The sequence below is a fragment of the Sebastes fasciatus genome, chromosome 22 (genome assembly GCF_043250625.1).
Source record: "Sebastes fasciatus isolate fSebFas1 chromosome 22, fSebFas1.pri, whole genome shotgun sequence".
NCBI lineage: Eukaryota > Metazoa > Chordata > Actinopteri > Perciformes > Sebastidae > Sebastes > Sebastes fasciatus.
In genome coordinates, this window is record NC_133816.1 from 25584706 (window position 1) to 25605296 (window position 20591).

The window sequence follows — 20591 nt, forward strand, 5'->3', positions numbered from 1 at the left end:
CAGTAGTATTTATCTGTAGTGTTTATCTGTAGTGTTTATCTGTAGTGTTTATCTGTAGTGTTTATCTGCTGCTGCAGGCGCTGCAGCGGTCCATCTGCAGAGAGTTCTCCTTGGTGCTGAAACTGACGACGACACAGAGAGGTGAGATGACTGTCTAACACACACACACACACACACACACACACACACACACACACACATGTATGACATTCCTGCACGAGCACATCACCACCACCGCTCAGCAGCCGTGATGCTGTCGCCATGGAGACGGGAGGAGATTCAGGGCAGGCGTTATGTAAAACAAGGAAGTCAGAAAATAGATGAAGCTCAGCAGAAAGCTCCTCAGTGACCCTTTAGTCACAGAGGTGGAGAGTAACTAAGTGCATTTACTCAAGTACACATTCGAGGTACTAGTTTTCTATAGTACTTTATACTCTACTACATCTCAGAGGTAACTATAGTACTTTATACTCTACTACATCTCAGAGGTAACTATAGTACTTTATACTCTACTACATCTCAGAGGTATCTATAGTACTTTATACTCTACTACACCTCAGAGGTAACTATAGTACTTTATACTCTACTAAATCTCAGAGGTATCTATAGTACTTTATACTCTACTATACCTCAGAGGTAACTATAGTACTTTATACTCTACTACATCTCAGAGGTAACTATAGTACTTTATACTCTACTACATCTCAGAGGTAACTATAGTACTTTATACTCTACTACACCTCAGAGGTAACTATAGTACTTTATACTCTACTACATCTCAGAGGTAACTATAGTACTTTATACTCTACTACATCTCAGAGGTATCTATAGTACTTTATACTCTATTAGTAGAGGTAACTATAGTACTTTATACTCTACTACATCTCAGAGGTTACTATAGTACTTTATACTCTATTAGTAGAGGTAACTATAGTACTTTATACTCTACTACATCTCAGAGGTAACTATAGTACTTTATACTCTACTACATCTCAGAGGTAACTATAGTACTTTATACTCTACTACATCTCAGAGGTAACTATAGTACTTTATACTCTACTACATCTCAGAGGTATCTATAGTACTTTATACTCTACTACATCTCAGAGGTAACTATAGTACTTTATACTCTACTACATCTCAGAGGTAACTATAGTACTTTATACTCTACTACATCTCAGAGGTAACTATAGTACTTTATACTCTACTACATCTCAGAGGTTACTATAGTACTTTATACTCTACTACATCTCAGAGGTATCTATAGTACTTTATACTCTACTACATCTCAGAGGTAACTATAGTACTTTATACTCTACTACATCTCAGAGGTATCTATAGTACTTTATACTCTACTACATCTCAGAGGTAACTATAGTACTTTATACTCTACTACATCTCAGAGGTATCTATAGTACTTTATACTCTACTACATCTCAGAGGTTACTATAGTACTTTATACTCTATTACATCTCAGAGGTTACTATAGTACTTTATACTCTATTACATCTCAGAGGTAACTATAGTACTTTATACTCTACTACATCTCAGAGGTAACTATAGTACTTTATACTCTACTACATCTCAGAGGTAACTATAGTACTTTATACTCTACTACATCTCAGAGGTAACTGTAGTACTTTATACTCTACTACACCTCAGAGGTAACTATAGTACTTTATACTCTACTACATCTCAGAAGTAACTATAGTACTTTATACTCTACTACATCTCAGAGGTAACTATAGTACTTTATACTCTACTAGTAGAGGTAACTATAGTACTTTATACTCTACTACATCTCAGAGGTAACTATAGTACTTTATACTCTATTAGTAGAGGTAACTATAGTACTTTATACTCTACTACATCTCAGAGGTAACTATAGTACTTTATACTCTACTACATCTCAGAGGTTACTATAGTACTTTATACTCTATTAGTAGAGGTAACTATAGTACTTTATACTCTACTACATCTCAGAGGTAACTATAGTACTTTATACTCTACTACATCTCAGAGGTAACTATAGTACTTTATACTCTACTACATCTCAGAGGTATCTATAGTACTTTATACTCTACTACATCTCAGAGGTAACTATAGTACTTTATACTCTACTACATCTCAGAGGTAACTATAGTACTTTATACTCTACTACATCTCAGAGGTAACTATAGTACTTTATACTCTACTACATCTCAGAGGTTACTATAGTACTTTATACTCTACTACATCTCAGAGGTATCTATAGTACTTTATACTCTACTACATCTCAGAGGTAACTATAGTACTTTATACTCTACTACATCTCAGAGGTATCTATAGTACTTTATACTCTACTACATCTCAGAGGTAACTATAGTACTTTATACTCTACTACATCTCAGAGGTAACTATAGTACTTTATACTCTACTACATCTCAGAGGTAACTATAGTACTTTATACTCTACTATATCTCAGAGGTAACTGTAGTACTTTATACTCTACTACACCTCAGAGGTAACTATAGTACTTTATACTCTACTACATCTCAGAAGTAACTATAGTACTTTATACTCTACTACATCTCAGAGGTAACTATAGTACTTTATACTCTACTAGTAGAGGTAACTATAGTACTTTATACTCTACTACATCTCAGAGGTAACTATTGTACTTTATACTCTACTACATCTCAGAGGTATCTATAGTACTTTATACTCTACTACATCTCAGAGGTTACTATAGTACTTTATACTCTACTACATCTCAGAGGTAACTATAGTACTTTATACTCTACTACATCTCAGAGGTATCTATAGTACTTTATACTCTACTACATCTCAGAGGTATCTATAGTACTTTATACTCTACTACATCTCAGAGGTAACTATAGTACTTTATACTCTACTACATCTCAGAGGTAACTATAGTACTTTATACTCTACTACATCTCAGAGGTACACGTTGTACTTTATACTCTACTACATCTCAGAGGTAACTATAGTACTTTATACTCTACTACATCTCAGAGGTAACTATAGTACTTTATACTCTACTAGTAGAGGTAACTATAGTACTTTATACTCTACTACATCTCAGAGGTAACTATAGTACTTTATACTCTACTACATCTCAGAGGTTACTATAGTACTTTATACTCTACTACATCTCAGAGGTAACTATAGTACTTTATACTCTACTACATCTCAGAGGTTACTATAGTACTTTATACTCTACTACATCTCAGAGGTAACTATAGTACTTTATACTCTACTACATCTCAGAGGTTACTATAGTACTTTATACTCTACTAGTAGAGGTTACTATAGTACTTTATACTCTACTAGTAGAGGTAACTATAGTACTTTATACTCTACTACATCTCAGAGGTTACTATAGTACTTTATACTCTACTACATCTCAGAGGTATCTATAGTACTTTATACTCTACTACATCTCAGAGGTATCTATAGTACTTTATACTCTACTACATCTCAGAGGTAACTATAGTACTTTATACTCTACTACATCTCAGAGGTAACTATAGTACTTTATACTCTACTACATCTCAGAGGTAACTATAGTACTTTATACTCTACTAGTAGAGGTAACTATAGTACTTTATACTCTACTACATCTCAGAGGTAACTATTGTACTTTATACTCTACTACATCTCAGAGGTATCTATAGTACTTTATACTCTACTACATCTCAGAGGTATCTATAGTACTTTATACTCTACTACATCTCAGAGGTAACTATAGTACTTTATACTCTACTACATCTCAGAGGTAACTATAGTACTTTATACTCTACTAGTAGAGGTAACTATAGTACTTTATACTCTACTACATCTCAGAGGTAACTATAGTACTTTATACTCTACTACATCTCAGAGGTTACTATAGTACTTTATACTCTACTACATATCAGAGGTAACTATAGTACTTTATACTCTACTACATCTCAGAGGTATCTATAGTACTTTATACTATACTACATATCAGAGGTAACTATAGTACTTTATACTCTACTACATCTCAGAGGTATCTATAGTACTTTATACTCTACTACATCTCAGAGGTAACTATAGTACTTTATACTCTACTACATCTCAGAGGTATCTATAGTACTTTATACTCTACTACATCTCAGAGGTAACTATAGTACTTTATACTCTACTACATCTCAGAGGTAACTATAGTACTTTATACTCTACTACATCTCAGAGGTAACTATAGTACTTTATACTCTACTACATCTCAGAGGTAACTATAGTACTTTATACTCTACTACATCTCAGAGGTAACTGTAGTACTTTATACTCTACTACACCTCAGAGGTAACTATAGTACTTTATACTCTACTACATCTCAGAAGTAACTATAGTACTTTATACTCTACTACATCTCAGAGGTAACTATAGTACTTTATACTCCAGTACATCTCAGAGGTAACTATAGTACTTTATACTCTACTACATCTCAGAGGTTACTATTGTACTTTATACTCTACTAGTAGAGGTTACTATAGTACTTTATACTCTACTAGTAGAGGTAACTATAGTACTTTATACTCTACTACATCTCAGAGGTTACTATAGTACTTTATACTCTACTACATCTCAGAGGTATCTATAGTACTTTATACTCTACTACATCTCAGAGGTATCTATAGTACTTTATACTCTACTACATCTCAGAGGTAACTATAGTACTTTATACTCTACTAGTAGAGGTAACTATAGTACTTTATACTCTACTACATCTCAGAGGTTACTATAGTACTTTATACTCTACTACATCTCAGAGGTATCTATAGTACTTTATACTCTACTACATCTCAGAGGTATCTATAGTACTTTATACTCTACTACATCTCAGAGGTAACTATAGTACTTTATACTCTACTACATCTCAGAGGTAACTATAGTACTTTATACTCTACTACATCTCAGAGGTAACTATAGTACTTTATACTCTACTAGTAGAGGTAACTATAGTACTTTATACTCTACTAGTAGAGGTAACTATAGTACTTTATACTCTACTACATCTCAGAGGTAACTATAGTACTTTATACTCTACTACATCTCAGAGGTAACTATAGTACTTTATACTCTACTACATCTCAGAGGTATCTATAGTACTTTATACTCTACTACATCTCAGAGGTATCTATAGTACTTTATACTCTACTACATCTCAGAGGTAACTATAGTACTTTATACTCTACTACATCTCAGAGGTAACTATAGTACTTTATACTCTACTACATCTCAGAGGTAACTATAGTACTTTATACTCTACTACATCTCAGAGGTATCTATAGTACTTTATACTCTACTACATCTCAGAGGTAACTATAGTACTTTATACTCTACTACACCTCAGAGGTTACTATAGTACTTTATACTCTACTACATCTCAGAGGTAACTATAGTACTTTATACTCTACTACACCTCAGAGGTTACTATAGTACTTTATACTCTACTACATCTCAGAGGTAACTATAGTACTTTATACTCTACTACATCTCAGAGGTATCTATAGTACTTTATACTCTACTACATCTCAGAGGTAACTATAGTACTTTATACTCTACTAGTAGAGGTAACTATAGTACTTTATACTCTACTAGTAGAGGTAACTATAGTACTTTATACTCTACTACATCTCAGAGGTAACTATAGTACTTTATACTCTACTACATCTCAGAGGTTACTATAGTACTTTATACTCTACTACATCTCAGAGGTAACTATAGTACTTTATACTCTACTAGTAGAGGTAACTATAGTACTTTATACTCTACTACATCTCAGAGGTAACTATAGTACTTTATACTCTACTACATCTCAGAGGTATCTATAGTACTTTATACTCTACTACATCTCAGAGGTAACTATAGTACTTTATACTCTACTACACCTCAGAGGTAACTATAGTACTTTATACTCTACTACACCTCAGAGGTTACTATAGTACTTTATACTCTACTACATCTCAGAGGTTACTATAGTACTTTATACTCTACTAGTAGAGGTAACTATAGTACTTTATACTCTACTACATCTCAGAGGTAACTATAGTACTTTATACTCTACTACATCTCAGAGGTAACTATAGTACTTTATACTCTACTACATCTCAGAGGTAACTATAGTACTTTATACTCTACTACATCTCAGAGGTAACTATTGTACTTTATACTCCACTACATCTCAGAAGTAACTATAGTACTTTATACTCTACTACATCTCAGAGGTAACTATAGTACTTTATACTCTATTAGTAGAGGTAACTATAGTACTTTATACTCTACTACATCTCAGAGGTAACTATTGTACTTTATACTCTACTACATCTCAGAGGTAACTATTGTACTTTATACTCTACTACATCTCAGAAGTAACTATAGTACTTTATACTCTACTACATCTCAGAGGTAACTATAGTACTTTATACTCCAGTACATCTCAGAGGTAACTATAGTACTTTATACTCTACTACATCTCAGAGGTTACTATTGTACTTTATACTCTACTAGTAGAGGTTACTATAGTACTTTATACTCTACTAGTAGAGGTAACTATAGTACTTTATACTCTACTACATCTCAGAGGTTACTATAGTACTTTATACTCTACTACATCTCAGAGGTATCTATAGTACTTTATACTCTACTACATCTCAGAGGTATCTATAGTACTTTATACTCTACTACATCTCAGAGGTAACTATAGTACTTTATACTCTACTAGTAGAGGTTACTATAGTACTTTATACTCTACTACATCTCAGAGGTAACTATAGTACTTTATACTCTACTAGTAGAGGTAACTATAGTACTTTATACTCTACTACATCTCAGAGGTTACTATAGTACTTTATACTCTACTACATCTCAGAGGTAACTATAGTACTTTATACTCTACTAGTAGAGGTAACTATAGTACTTTATACTCTACTACATCTCAGAGGTAACTATAGTACTTTATACTCTACTACACCTCAGAGGTTACTATAGTACTTTATACTCTACTACACCTCAGAGGTTACTATAGTACTTTATACTCTACTACATCTCAGAGGTTACTATAGTACTTTATACTCTACTAGTAGAGGTAACTATAGTACTTTATACTCTACTACATCTCAGAGGTAACTATAGTACTTTATACTCTACTACATCTCAGAGGTAACTATAGTACTTTATACTCTACTACATCTCAGAGGTAACTATAGTACTTTATACTCTACTACATCTCAGAGGTAACTATAGTACTTTATACTCTACTACATCTCAGAGGTAACTATAGTACTTTATACTCCAGTACATCTCAGAGGTAACTATAGTACTTTATACTCTACTACATCTCAGAGGTAACTATAGTACTTTATACTCTACTACATCTCAGAGGTAACTATAGTACTTTATACTCTACTACATCTCAGAGGTAACTATAGTACTTTATACTCTACTACATCTCAGAGGTTACTATAGTACTTTATACTCTTCTACATCTCAGAGGTAACTATAGTACTTTATACTCTATTACATCTCAGAGGTAACTATAGTACTTTATACTCTACTACATCTCAGAGGTAACTATAGTACTTTATACTCTACTACATCTCAGAGGTTACTATAGTACTTTATACTCTTCTACATCTCAGAGGTAACTATAGTACTTTATACTCTACTACATCTCAGAGGTAACTATAGTACTTTATACTCTACTACATCTCAGAGGTAACTATAGTACTTTATACTCTACTACATCTCAGAGGTAACTATAGTACTTTATACTCTACTACATCTCAGAGGTAACTATAGTACTTTATACTCCAGTACATCTCAGAGGTAACTATTGTACTTTATACTCCACTACATCTCAGAAGTAACTATAGTACTTTATACTCTACTACATCTCAGAGGTAACTATAGTACTTTATACTCTATTAGTAGAGGTAACTATAGTACTTTATACTCTACTACATCTCAGAGGTAACTATTGTACTTTATACTCTACTACATCTCAGAGGTAACTATTGTACTTTATACTCTACTACATCTCAGAAGTAACTATAGTACTTTATACTCTACTACATCTCAGAGGTAACTATAGTACTTTATACTCCAGTACATCTCAGAGGTAACTATAGTACTTTATACTCTACTACATCTCAGAGGTTACTATTGTACTTTATACTCTACTAGTAGAGGTTACTATAGTACTTTATACTCTACTAGTAGAGGTAACTATAGTACTTTATACTCTACTACATCTCAGAGGTTACTATAGTACTTTATACTCTACTACATCTCAGAGGTATCTATAGTACTTTATACTCTACTACATCTCAGAGGTATCTATAGTACTTTATACTCTACTACATCTCAGAGGTAACTATAGTACTTTATACTCTACTAGTAGAGGTTACTATAGTACTTTATACTCTACTACATCTCAGAGGTAACTATAGTACTTTATACTCTACTAGTAGAGGTAACTATAGTACTTTATACTCTACTACATCTCAGAGGTTACTATAGTACTTTATACTCTACTACATCTCAGAGGTAACTATAGTACTTTATACTCTACTAGTAGAGGTAACTATAGTACTTTATACTCTACTACATCTCAGAGGTTACTATAGTACTTTATACTCAACTACATCTCAGAGGTATCTATAGTACTTTATACTCTACTACATCTCAGAGGTATCTATAGTACTTTATACTCTACTACATCTCAGAGGTAACTATAGTACTTTATACTCTACTACATCTCAGAGGTAACTATAGTACTTTATACTCTACTACATCTCAGAGGTATCTATAGTACTTTATACTCTACTACATCTCAGAGGTAACTATAGTACTTTATACTCTACTACATCTCAGAGGTAACTATAGTACTTTATACTCTACTACACCTCAGAGGTTACTATAGTACTTTATACTCTACTACATCTCAGAGGTTACTATAGTACTTTATACTCTACTAGTAGAGGTAACTATAGTACTTTATACTCTACTACATCTCAGAGGTAACTATAGTACTTTATACTCTACTACATCTCAGAGGTAACTATAGTACTTTATACTCTACTACATCTCAGAGGTAACTATAGTACTTTATACTCTACTACACCTCAGAGGTTACTATAGTACTTTATACTCTACTAGTAGAGGTAACTATAGTACTTTATACTCTACTACATCTCAGAGGTAACTATAGTACTTTATACTCTACTACATCTCAGAGGTAACTATAGTACTTTATACTCTACTACATCTCAGAGGTAACTATAGTACTTTATACTCTACTACATCTCAGAGGTAACTATAGTACTTTATACTCTACTACATCTCAGAGGTAACTATAGTACTTTATACTCTACTACATCTCAGAGGTAACTATTGTACTTTATACTCTACTACATCTCAGAGGTATCTATAGTACTTTATACTCTACTACATCTCAGAGGTAACTATAGTACTTTATACTCTATTAGTAGAGGTAACTATAGTACTTTATACTCTACTACATCTCAGAGGTAACTATAGTACTTTATACTCTACTACACCTCAGAGGTAACTATAGTACTTTATACTCTACTACATCTCAGAGGTAACTATTGTACTTTATACTCCACTACATCTCAGAAGTAACTATAGTACTTTATACTCTACTACATCTCAGAGGTAACTATAGTACTTTATACTCTATTAGTAGAGGTAACTATAGTACTTTATACTCTACTACATCTCAGAGGTAACTATTGTACTTTATACTCTACTACATCTCAGAGGTAACTATTGTACTTTATACTCTACTACATCTCAGAGGTAACTATAGTACTTTATACTCTACTACATCTCAGAGGTTACTATAGTACTTTATACTCTACTACATCTCAGAGGTAACTATTGTACTTTATACTCTACTACATCTCAGAGGTAACTATTGTACTTTATACTCTACTACATCTCAGAGGTAACTATAGTACTTTATACTCTACTACATCTCAGAGGTAACTATTGTACTTTATACTCTACTACATCTCAGAGGTAACTATAGTACTTTATACTCTACTACATCTCAGAGGTAACTATAGTACTTTATACTCTACTACATCTCAGAGGTAACTATTGTACTTTATACTCTACTACATCTCAGAGGTAACTATAGTACTTTATACTCTACTACATCTCAGAGGTAACTATTGTACTTTATACTCTACTACATCTCAGAGGTAACTATTGTACTTTATACTCTACTACATCTCAGAGGTAACTATAGTACTTTATACTCTACTACATCTCAGAGGTAACTATAGTACTTTATACTCTACTACATCTCAGAGGTAACTATTGTACTTTATACTCTACTACATCTCAGAGGTAACTATTGTACTTTATACTCTACTACATCTCAGAGGTAACTATAGTACTTTATACTCTACTACATCTCAGAGGTAACTATAGTACTTTATACTCTACTACATCTCAGAGGTAACTATAGTACTTTATACTCTACTACATCTCAGAGGTAACTATAGTACTTTATACTCTACTACATCTCAGAGGTATCTATAGTACTTTATACTCTACTACATCTCAGAGGTAACTATAGTACTTTATACTCTACTACATCTCAGAGGTAACTATAGTACTTTATACTCTACTACATCTCAGAGGTTACTATAGTACTTTATACTCTACTACATCTCAGAGGTAACTATTGTACTTTATACTCTACTACATCTCAGAGGTTACTATAGTACTTTATACTCTACTACATCTCAGAGGTAACTATAGTACTTTATACTCTACTACATCTCAGAGGTAACTATAGTACTTTATACTCTACTACATCTCAGAGGTATCTATAGTACTTTATACTCTACTACATCTCAGAGGTAACTATAGTACTTTATACTCTACTACATCTCAGAGGTAACTATAGTACTTTATACTCTACTACATCTCAGAGGTATCTATAGTACTTTATACTCTACTACATCTCAGAGGTAACTATTGTACTTTATACTCTACTACATCTCAGAGGTAACTATAGTACTTTATACTCTACTACATCTCAGAGGTATCTATAGTACTTTATACTCTACTACATCTCAGAGGTAACTATTGTACTTTATACTCTACTACATCTCAGAGGTAACTATAGTACTTTATACTCTACTACATCTCAGAGGTAACTATAGTACTTTATACTCTACTACATCTCAGAGGTAACTATAGTACTTTATACTCTACTACATCTCAGAGGTTACTATAGTACTTTATACTCTACTACATTTATCTGACAGCTTTAGTTACTTTACAGATTCAGATTATTAAAACAATATCTAATACTATAATTTAATGTATACTGTTAAATGCAAAAGTATTAAATAAACTTTAGTCTAAAGTTAGAAAATATATATTTTAGTACATTTACTGTACTTAAGTACAATTTAGAGGTAATCATTCTTCACTTGAGTCTTTTACACTAAACCTCCTCGTTGGTTTGCAGCAGATCATGTGATCATTAGAGACGTTGGAGGTTTCAGAGTGTTGCTGAGCAGCATCTCGTGGTCGCCGGAGGAACTGACTTCACTCTTCACGTCCAGGTGCTGCTCCCGAAATAACCATGTGACCAATCAGGCGACCTGCTGTCATGTGAGGCGTGATGACAGAAAGCCCGTCTCCGTCTGAACCGACTACATGAAGCAGGATTGATGGAAGTGTGTGAGTGCGGGGGCGATGTAAGAGAGACGGTTGCCATGGCGCCGTGCCACCTTCTGTTCCCTCCACCTGTTACCAGCAACACACACTCTGACAGAGCGCCATGACAGCGTTCTTCAGCGCGCCATGACAGCGTTCGGAACGCCGTGGCGTCAGAAACTCTCAGCAAGCCGCTGACTCACACTTCATATGCCTGTCAGAGGACCCAGTCAGTCCGTTGTTAAAGGACTAGTCCACATATTTATTAGGGCCTCCTCTGCTCAGACGCTTGTAATATTATTATTTTAAGAGTCTCGTGTTGCCAAACGTCTCACTAGCGCTCCCTAGAAAGTCGGAAAAATTGAGCCCCTCGTTCAAGGTTCACCTACATGTACGACATTTGGCGAACAGATGTAACATGTGGAGACGCACAAAAAAGCCTCTTGGAGTTATGCCCAAAACTCAACAGGAAGTCGGCCATTTTGAATTAAATTTTCCATTTTCTCTTTAAAGTTAGGAAGGACTCTTTAATATTAGAAAGGACTCTTTAAAGTTAGGAAGGACTCTTCAATATTAGAAAGGACTCTTTAAAGTTAGGAAGGACTCGTTAAAGTTAGGAAGGACTCTTTAATATTAGAAAGGACTCTTTAATGTTAGGAAGGACTCTTTAAAGTTAGGAAGGACTCGTTAATGTGAGGAAGGACTCGTTAAAGTTAGGAAGGACTCTTTAAAGTTAGGAAGGACTTGTTAAAGTTAGGAAGGACTCTTTAAAGTTAGGAAGGACTCGTTAATGTAAGGAAGGACTCTTTAAAGTTAGGAAGGACCTGTTAAAGTTAGGAAGGACCTGTTAAAGTTAGGAAGGACTCGTTAATGTTAGGAAGGACTTGTTAAAGTTAGGAAGGACTCGTTAATGTTAGGAAGGACTTGTTCACGTTAGGAAGGACTTGTTAAAGTTAGGAGGGACTCGTTAATATTAGGAAGGACTTGTTTATGTTAGGAAGGACTCTTTAAAGTTAGGAAGGACTCGTTAATGTTAGGAAGGACTCTTTAAAGTTAGGAAGGATTCGTTAAAGTTAGGAAGGACTCGTTAAAGTTAGGAAGGACTTGTTAAAGTTAGGAAGGACTTGTTAATGTTAAGAAGGACTCTTTAAAGTTAGGAAGGACTCGTTAAAGTTAGGAAGGACTCGTTAATGTTAAGAAGGACTCTTTAAAGTTAGGAAGGACTTGTTAAAGTTAGGAAGGACTCGTTAAAGTTAGGAAGGACTCGTTAATGTTAAGAAGGACTCTTTAATGTTAGGAAGGACTCGTTAATGTTAAGAAGGACTCTTTAAAGTTAGGAAGGACATATATATACACATATATATATATGTGTATATATACAGTATATACTGTAAAGGTGGAGCTGGTTTTAACTGTTGTATACAGTTTATAGTAGTGTATATACTGTATATATATATATATATATATATATATACAGTATTTATATGTGTATACATATAAATACTGTATATATATATATATATATATATATATATATAAATACTGTATATATAGGTGGAGCTGTATACAGTTTAGTCCAGTGGTTCCCAACCTCTGGTTCGGGGCCCTCCAGATGAATCTGAAGGGTCGTGAGACGATTAATGGAGAGAAGAAGAAGAAGAGAAATGTGTTAAATAGTTAAATAGAATCAGACGGCTGACGTGTTCTCTGATAACATCAAGGCTGCTGGACCACCATAAACACACACATGGTCAGGGTGAGGGCACGCAAGTACGCACGCACACACGCACGCACGCACGCACGCACACGCACACACACGCACCAGCAGTAATAGCAACACACACACACACACACGCACCAGCAGTAATAACAACACACACACACACACATGACCTCTGACCTCTCCAAGGCCTCTCCATGTGAGAGAGAGATTAAAAGCAGGACTCTCCAGCCTCCGTCTTCAGTCTCCGTCTCCTCTTCACCATGTTCAGTCGTCTCCTCTCCTCTCTTCCTCCCTTCATCCACTATCTCTCCCTCCCTCCCTCCTTCTCTCCATCCTTCCTCCTCCTCGTCCTCTTCGTCGTTGCGGCCGTCGTCGTTGTCTTCCTGATCTCGTCCTGTCCTCGTCCGGCCCGGGGCTCCGTCCCCTGCCTGCCGAGGATCCCCGTCCTGGGCAGCCTCCCGTGGCTGGGAGGAGGACTCCCTCCACACCTCCTCTTCAGCCAGCTGGCACACAGGTGAGAGCGCTCAGCCTCCTCGGGACGACTCGGGACGACTCGGAAGAACTCGTTAGGAAGGATTCGTTAAGGTTTGGGAGGACTCGTTAGTGCTCGAGAGGACTCGTTAGTGCTTGGGAGGATTCGTTAAGGTTTGGGAGGACTCGTTAATGTTTGAGAGATCGTTAAGGTTTGAGAGGACTCATTAAAGTTTGGGAGCACTCATTAATGTTTGGGAGGACTCGTTAGTGTTTGGAAGGACTCGTTAACGTTTGGAAAGACTCATTAGTGTTTGGAAGGACTCGTTAACGATTGGAAGGACTCGTTAATGTTTGGAAAGACTCGTTAACGTTCGGAAAGACTCATTCATATTTGGAAGGACTCGTTAATGGTTGGGAGGACTCGTTAGCGATTGGAAGGACTCTTTAATGTTTGTGAGGACTTGTTAACGGTTGGAAGGACTCGTTAACGTTTGGAAAGACTCATTAGTGTTTGGAAGGACTCGTTAACGATTGGAAGGACTCGTTAATGTTTGGAAAGACTCGTTAACGTTTGGAAAGACTCATTAATATTTGGAAGGACTCGTTAATGGTTGGGAGGACTCGTTAGCGATTGGAAGGACTCTTTAATGTTTGTGAGGACTCGTTAACGGTTGGAAGGACTCGTTAATGGTTGGAAGGACTCGTTAATGTTTGGAATGACTCGTTAATGTTTGGAATGACTCGTTAATGTTTGGAATGACTCATTAATGTTTGGAATGACTCGTTAATGGTTGGAGGACTCGTTAATGGTTGGAAGGACTCATTCATGGTTGGAAGGACTAATTAATGGTTGGATGGACTAATTAATGGTTGGAAGGACTCGTTAATGTTTGGAGGACTCGTTAATGTTTGGAGGACTCGTTAATGGTTGGAAGGACTCGTTAATGTTTGGAAGGACTCGTTCATGGTTGGAAGGACTCGTTAATGGTTGGGAGAACTTGTTAATGGTTGGAGGACTCGTTAATGGTTGGAGGACTCGTTAATGGTTGGAATGACTCGTTAATGTTTGGAATGACTCGTTAATGGTTGGAGGACTCGTTAATGGTTGGAGGACTCGTTAATGGTTGGAAGGACTCTTTAATGTTTGGAGGACTCGTTAATGTTTGGAAGGACTCGTTAATGTTTGGGAGGGCTCGTTAATGTTTGGAAGGACTCGTTAATGTTTGGAAGGACTCGTTAATGTTTGGAGGACTCGTTAATGTTTGGAAGGACTCGTTAATGGTTGGAAGGACTCGTTAATGTTTGGAATGACTCGTTAATGGTTGGAGGACTCGTTAATGGTTGAAAGGACTCGTTAATGGTTGGAAGGACTCGTTAAAAGCTAGAAGGACTTGTTGTTTTCCAGGTACGGGTCTCTGTTTGCTCTCTACCTGGGTCCTCACTACACTCTGGTGGTGAACAGCCATCAACATGCCAGAGAGGTTCTGCTGCAGAGAGGACGAGACTTCGCTGGACGACCGAGTATGGTGAGTTCATCACTTCATACGTCCTGGTTCCTTTAAAGAAACGGAGCGCATTCCAAACAATGTCCTCATTTTCCTAGAAATGTCCTCAATTTTTTTAAATGTCCTCACTTTCGTCTAAATAAAAATATCATCAATAAGACCTTTAAATAAATGTAGTGCAGTAAAAGTACAATATTAACCTCTGAGAAGTACTGGAGTAGAAGTATAAAATACTCAAGTAAAGTACCTCAAAGCTGTACTTGAGTAGAGTACTTGAGTAAAAGTACTGAGTTACTTTCCACCTCTACATTTGACATCAGGTTGTAGAGTTCACAACGCAGTGATTTAGTGTTTGAGGACTCTGTGACGTGTCCTCTGCAGGTGACCACCGACCTGTTGACCCGAGGAGGTAAAGACATCGCCTTCTCCGACTACACTCCTCTCTGGAAGTTACACCGCCGCCTCGTCCACAACTCCTTCACTCTGTTTGGAGAAGGAAGCGGCCGGCTGCAGGACATCGGTACGTTGTAAATGAACATGTCCACGTCCACGGCGTTCCAGCAGCTGCTTCGCTGTAAACGTCTTCTCTGTCTCTCCAGTTCTGTCCTCCGTGGACAGTCTCTGTGGCGAGTTGTTGTCCAGTGGGCGGCGTGGCTTCGACCCGTCTCCCGCGGTGACCGGGGCCGTCACCAATGTCGTGTGCACGCTGGTGTTCGGTGCCACCTATCGCCCCGGCGACGCCGAACTGCAGGACGTGATCCGATACAACGACGGCATCGTGCAGACGATCGCCAGAGGAGGACTGGTGGACATTTACCCCTGGATGAAGGTACAGACTATAATCTGGATGAAGGTACAGACTATGATCTGGATGAAGGTACAGACTATAATCTGGATGAAGGTACAGACTATGATCTGGATGAAGGTACAGACTATGATCTGGATGAAGGTACAGACTATAATCTGGATGAAGGTACAGACTATAATCTGGATGAAGGTACAGACTATGATCTGGATGAAGGTACAGACTATAATCTGGATGAAGGTACAGACTATGATCTGGATGAAGGTACAGACTATGATCTGGATGAAGGTACAGACTATGATCTGGATGAAGGTACAGACTATGATCTGGATGAAGGTACAGACTATGATCTGGATGAAGGTACAGACTATAATCTGGATGAAGGTACAGACTATGATCTGGATGAAGGTACAGACTATGATCTGGATGAAGGTACAGACTATGATCTGGATGAAGGTACAGACTATGATCTGGATGAAGGTACAGACTATAATCTGGATGAAGGTACAGACTATGATCTGGATGAAGGTACAGACTATGATCTGGATGAAGGTACAGACTATAATCTGGATGAAGGTACAGACTATGATCTGGATGAAGGTACAGACTATAATCTGGATGAAGGTACAGACTATGATCTGGATGAAGGTACAGACTATAATCTGGATGAAGGTACAGACTATGATCTGGATGAAGGTACAGACTATAATCTGGATGAAGGTACAGATTATAATCTGGATGAAGGTACAGATTATAATTTGGATGAAGGTAGAGATTATAATGTTTTCACTTTCCAAAATGTCCTCATTTTCCCATAATTGTCCTCACTTTCCAAAATAAATGTCTTCAAATACCAAAATTTTTCCTCACTTTCCCCAAAAAGTGTCCTCACATTTACTTAAATGCCTTCACTTTCCAAAATGTCTTTATTTTCCCATAAATGTCCGCAATTTCCCCAAAAATGTCCTCACTTCCCCCAAAAATGTCCTCACTTCCCCCAAAAATGTCCTCACTTCCCCCAAAAATGTCCTCACTTCCCCCAAAAAGTTGTCTTCACTTTCCCAGAATAGTGTCCTAACATTTCCTAAACTGTCTTCACTTTCCAAAACGTCCTCAGTCTCGATGTCTAAAGCTCATCTCGGTCCTCATAAAGACAGAGGTAGAGCACACACTAACGGTCTGTCTCCGTCCCTCAGGTCTTTCCTAACAAATGTCTCAGTAAACTGAAGGACTGCATCACCGTGAGAGACCGACTGCTGTCCCGTAAACTGGAGGAGCACAAGGTAACGGACCGCGTCCCACCGGGTCGTTGTTATATGAGATGTGTTTAAATCCTGCTGGATGAGTCGTAAATATGAGCTTCACATCATGGACTTGTGTCCAGGCGTCGCTGAGCGACGGTGACCCCCGTGACCTTCTGGACGCCTTGCTGAAGGGCAAGACGGACAGCGGGCCGGGTCAAAGATCACCTGGGTCGGAGGAGGAGAGGATAACCGACGACCACGTCCTGATGACGGCGGCCGAGGCCTTCGGAGCCGGCGTGGAGACGACGTCCACCACGCTGCTGTGGATCCTGGCCTACCTGCTGCACCACCCGGAGGTACGCATGATGTCATCATGTGGTCGGTGGATGGTTATCGGTTATAAACGGCGTGCTCGGTGTGCCCCCCCTCTCCAGGTCCAGGAGCGCGTGCAGAAGGAGCTGGACGAGCACGTGGGCAGCGATCGGGCGGTCTGCGTGTCGGACCGCGGCCGGCTGCCGTATCTGGACTGCGTCATCAACGAGGGCATGAGGATCCGACCGGTGAGCCCGGTGCTGATCCCGCACACCGCCATGACGGACAGCAGGTGAGCCGGCGCTTTAAACACCACAACCCAAACAACTACAATATATATACATATATATATATATATATATATATACATATATGTATATATACATATATGTATATATGTATATGTATATACGTATATACATATACATATATACGTATATATATATACGTATATATATATATATATATATACATATATATTTATATATATAAATATATAAAATACTATTTTAATAATCAAGTCAAGTTTCAATCAGACAGATAAAACAATGAAAGTAACCAGCGGTGGAAGAAATATTCAGAAATACAAAAGTACTAATACCACTCTGTGAAAATACCCGTCCTGTATTGAATTAAAACCGTACTTACCTACTTACTATTCCTAAATGTCTTCACTTCCCCCCAAAAATGTCTTCACTTCCCGAAAAAATGTCTTCACTTCCCGAAAAAATGTCCTCACACCTTCAGATGAATAATAATAATAATAATAATAATAATAAATACACGCTCTCTCTCTCTCTTTCTCTTGTAGTATCGGAGGTCACTCTGTCAGTCGTGGGACTCGCGTGTTGGTCAACATGTGGTCGATTCACCACGACCCCCGACACTGGGACAACCCCGACCTGTTCAACCCAGGTAAAACACACTCACACACACCGAAACAAACCCCCTCGTCGGACATTTCCAACAATCCAAAGCGTTTTCCCGCCTCTCCAGATCGTTTCCTTGACGACCGGGGCCAGCGGGTCACGCCCTCCTGCTTCCTGCCGTTCGGGGCGGGACCTCGAGTCTGCGTCGGCGAATCGTTGGCCAGGCTGGAGCTCTTCCTCTTCCTGTCCTCTCTGCTGCAGCGAATGAGCTTCACGCTGCCGGACGGGGCTCCCCCGCCCAACCTGCAGGGGCGGCTGGGCGTGGTCCTGCAGCCGCTACCTTATAAGGTCGTTGTCACGCCAAGGGCGGGGTGGGAGGGCGGGGCTAAATGAAAGGGGGAGGGGCTGATACTTTTGTTACGAAGCTAAAATGTTACTCAGGTAAAAAATGAACTGAAAGAAAGGTAACACTTTATAATAAACATCCCTTATAATAGTTAATTAAACTATTTTACTGTTAATAAACAATGAAATGATCATTATTAATGTTTACTAATTATTATTAATGCTAGTTATTTTATCATTAGTTTGTGATTTATGAAATAATTAGTTTGGTTCTTGGTTTCTGGTCGTCTCCATCTTGGTTTTTAGTCGTCTCCATCTTGGTTTCTGGTCGTCTCCATCTTGGTTTTTGGCGTCTCCATCTTGGTTTTTGACGTCTCCATCTTGATTTCTGGTCGTCTCCATCTTGGTTTTTGGCGTCTCCATCTTGGTTTTTGGTCGTCTCCATCTTGTTTTTTTGACGTCTCCATCTTGTTTTTTTGACGTCTCCATCTTGGTTTTTGGCGTCTCCATCTTGGTTTCTGGACGTCTCCATCTTGGTTTCTGGTCGTCTCCATCTTGGTTTTTGGCGTCTCCATCTTGGTTTTTGACGTCTCCATCTTGGTTTCTGGTCGTCTCCATCTTGGTTTTTGGCGTCTCCATCTTGGTTTTTGACGTCTCCATCTTGGTTTCTGGTCGTCTCCATCTTGGTTTTTGGCGTCTCCATCTTGGTTTTTGGTCGTCCCCATCTTGTTTTTTTGACGTATCCATCTTGTTTTTTTGACGTCTCCATCTTGGTTTTTGGCGTCTCCATCTTGGTTTCTGGTCGTCTCCATCTTGGTTTTTGCCGTCTCCATCTTGGTTTTTGGTCGTCTCCATCTTGGTTTTTTGGCGTCTCCATCATGTTTTTTTGACGTCTCCATCTTGGTTTTTGACGTCTCCATCTTGGTTTTTGACGTCTCCATCTTGGTTTCTGGTCGTCTCCATCTTGGTTTTTTGACGTCTCCATCTTGGTTTTTGACGTCTCCATCTTGGTTTCTGGTCGTCTCCATCTTGGTTTTTGGCGTCTCCATCTTGGTTTTTTGACGTCTCCATCTTGGTTTTTGACGTCTCCATCTTGGTTTCTGGTCGTCTCCATCTTGGTTTTTGGTCGTCTCCATCTTGTTTTTTTGACGTCTCCATCTTGGTTTTTGACGTCTCCATCTTGGTTTCTGGTCGTCTCCATCTTGTTTTTTTGACGTCTCCATCTTGGTTTTTGCCGTCTCCATCTTGGTTTTTGACGTCTCCATCTTGGTTTCTGGTCGTCTCCATCTTGGTTTTTGACGTCTCCATCTTGTTTTTTTGACGTCTCCATCTTGGTTTTTGGCGTCTCCATCTTGGTTTCTGGTCGTCTCCATCTTGGTTTCTGGTCGTCACCAAACAGCAGCAGAATCTAAACCACTCGTCCTAAAATACTGTTACTTAGCACAAGTATTTGCTAAAATGCTCCGGCATGCGTATCAAGTTAAATGAATTCTGATTGGCTTGCCAGATGGCTGGTGTAATTTGACGTTATTAATGTTTTTTAATCAATAAATAATGATTCATATCCATTATGGTGATTTGTTT

General features: G+C 37.8%; 1 protein-coding gene and 1 long non-coding RNA gene across 3 annotated transcripts; both read left to right on the top strand.

The window, feature by feature from the left end:
- Positions 1-13673: 13673 nt before the first annotated feature.
- Positions 13674-19199, top strand: cyp17a2 (cytochrome P450, family 17, subfamily A, polypeptide 2). 2 transcript variants are annotated; one of them, XM_074623683.1, is made up of 9 exons: positions 13676-13967; positions 15333-15453; positions 15814-15952; positions 16032-16261; positions 17434-17520; positions 17622-17837; positions 17916-18085; positions 18605-18708; positions 18790-19199. In XM_074623683.1, exons 1-9 carry the CDS (start codon positions 13714-13716, stop codon positions 19053-19055), a joined length of 1587 nt encoding a protein of 528 aa, XP_074479784.1. In that variant the 5' UTR covers positions 13676-13713; the 3' UTR covers positions 19056-19199. The 2 variants fall into 2 exon arrangements, with proteins under 2 accessions (XP_074479783.1, XP_074479784.1); XM_074623682.1 differs by having other exon boundaries at positions 13674-13967; positions 17622-18085.
- A 707-nt stretch (positions 19200-19906) lies between these two features.
- On the top strand, positions 19907-20576 carry LOC141760696 (uncharacterized). Its single transcript, XR_012592429.1, has 2 exons — positions 19907-20298; positions 20407-20576. It is a non-coding gene; the product is annotated as an uncharacterized LOC141760696 (long non-coding RNA).
- Positions 20577-20591: the final 15 nt, after the last annotated feature.

Bases quoted from the DNA above. Each gene is read 5' to 3' on its own strand.
- cyp17a2 (XM_074623682.1), top strand. From the start codon at position 13,714: ATGTTCAGTCGTCTCCTCTCCTCTCTTCCTCCCTTCATCCACTATCTC. The intron at 13,968-15,332 runs GTGAGAGCGCTC...GTTGTTTTCCAG, and splicing joins TTCAGCCAGCTGGCACACAG to GTACGGGTCTCTGTTTGCTC. The intron at 18,709-18,789 runs GTAAAACACACT...CCGCCTCTCCAG, and splicing joins CCCCGACCTGTTCAACCCAG to ATCGTTTCCTTGACGACCGG.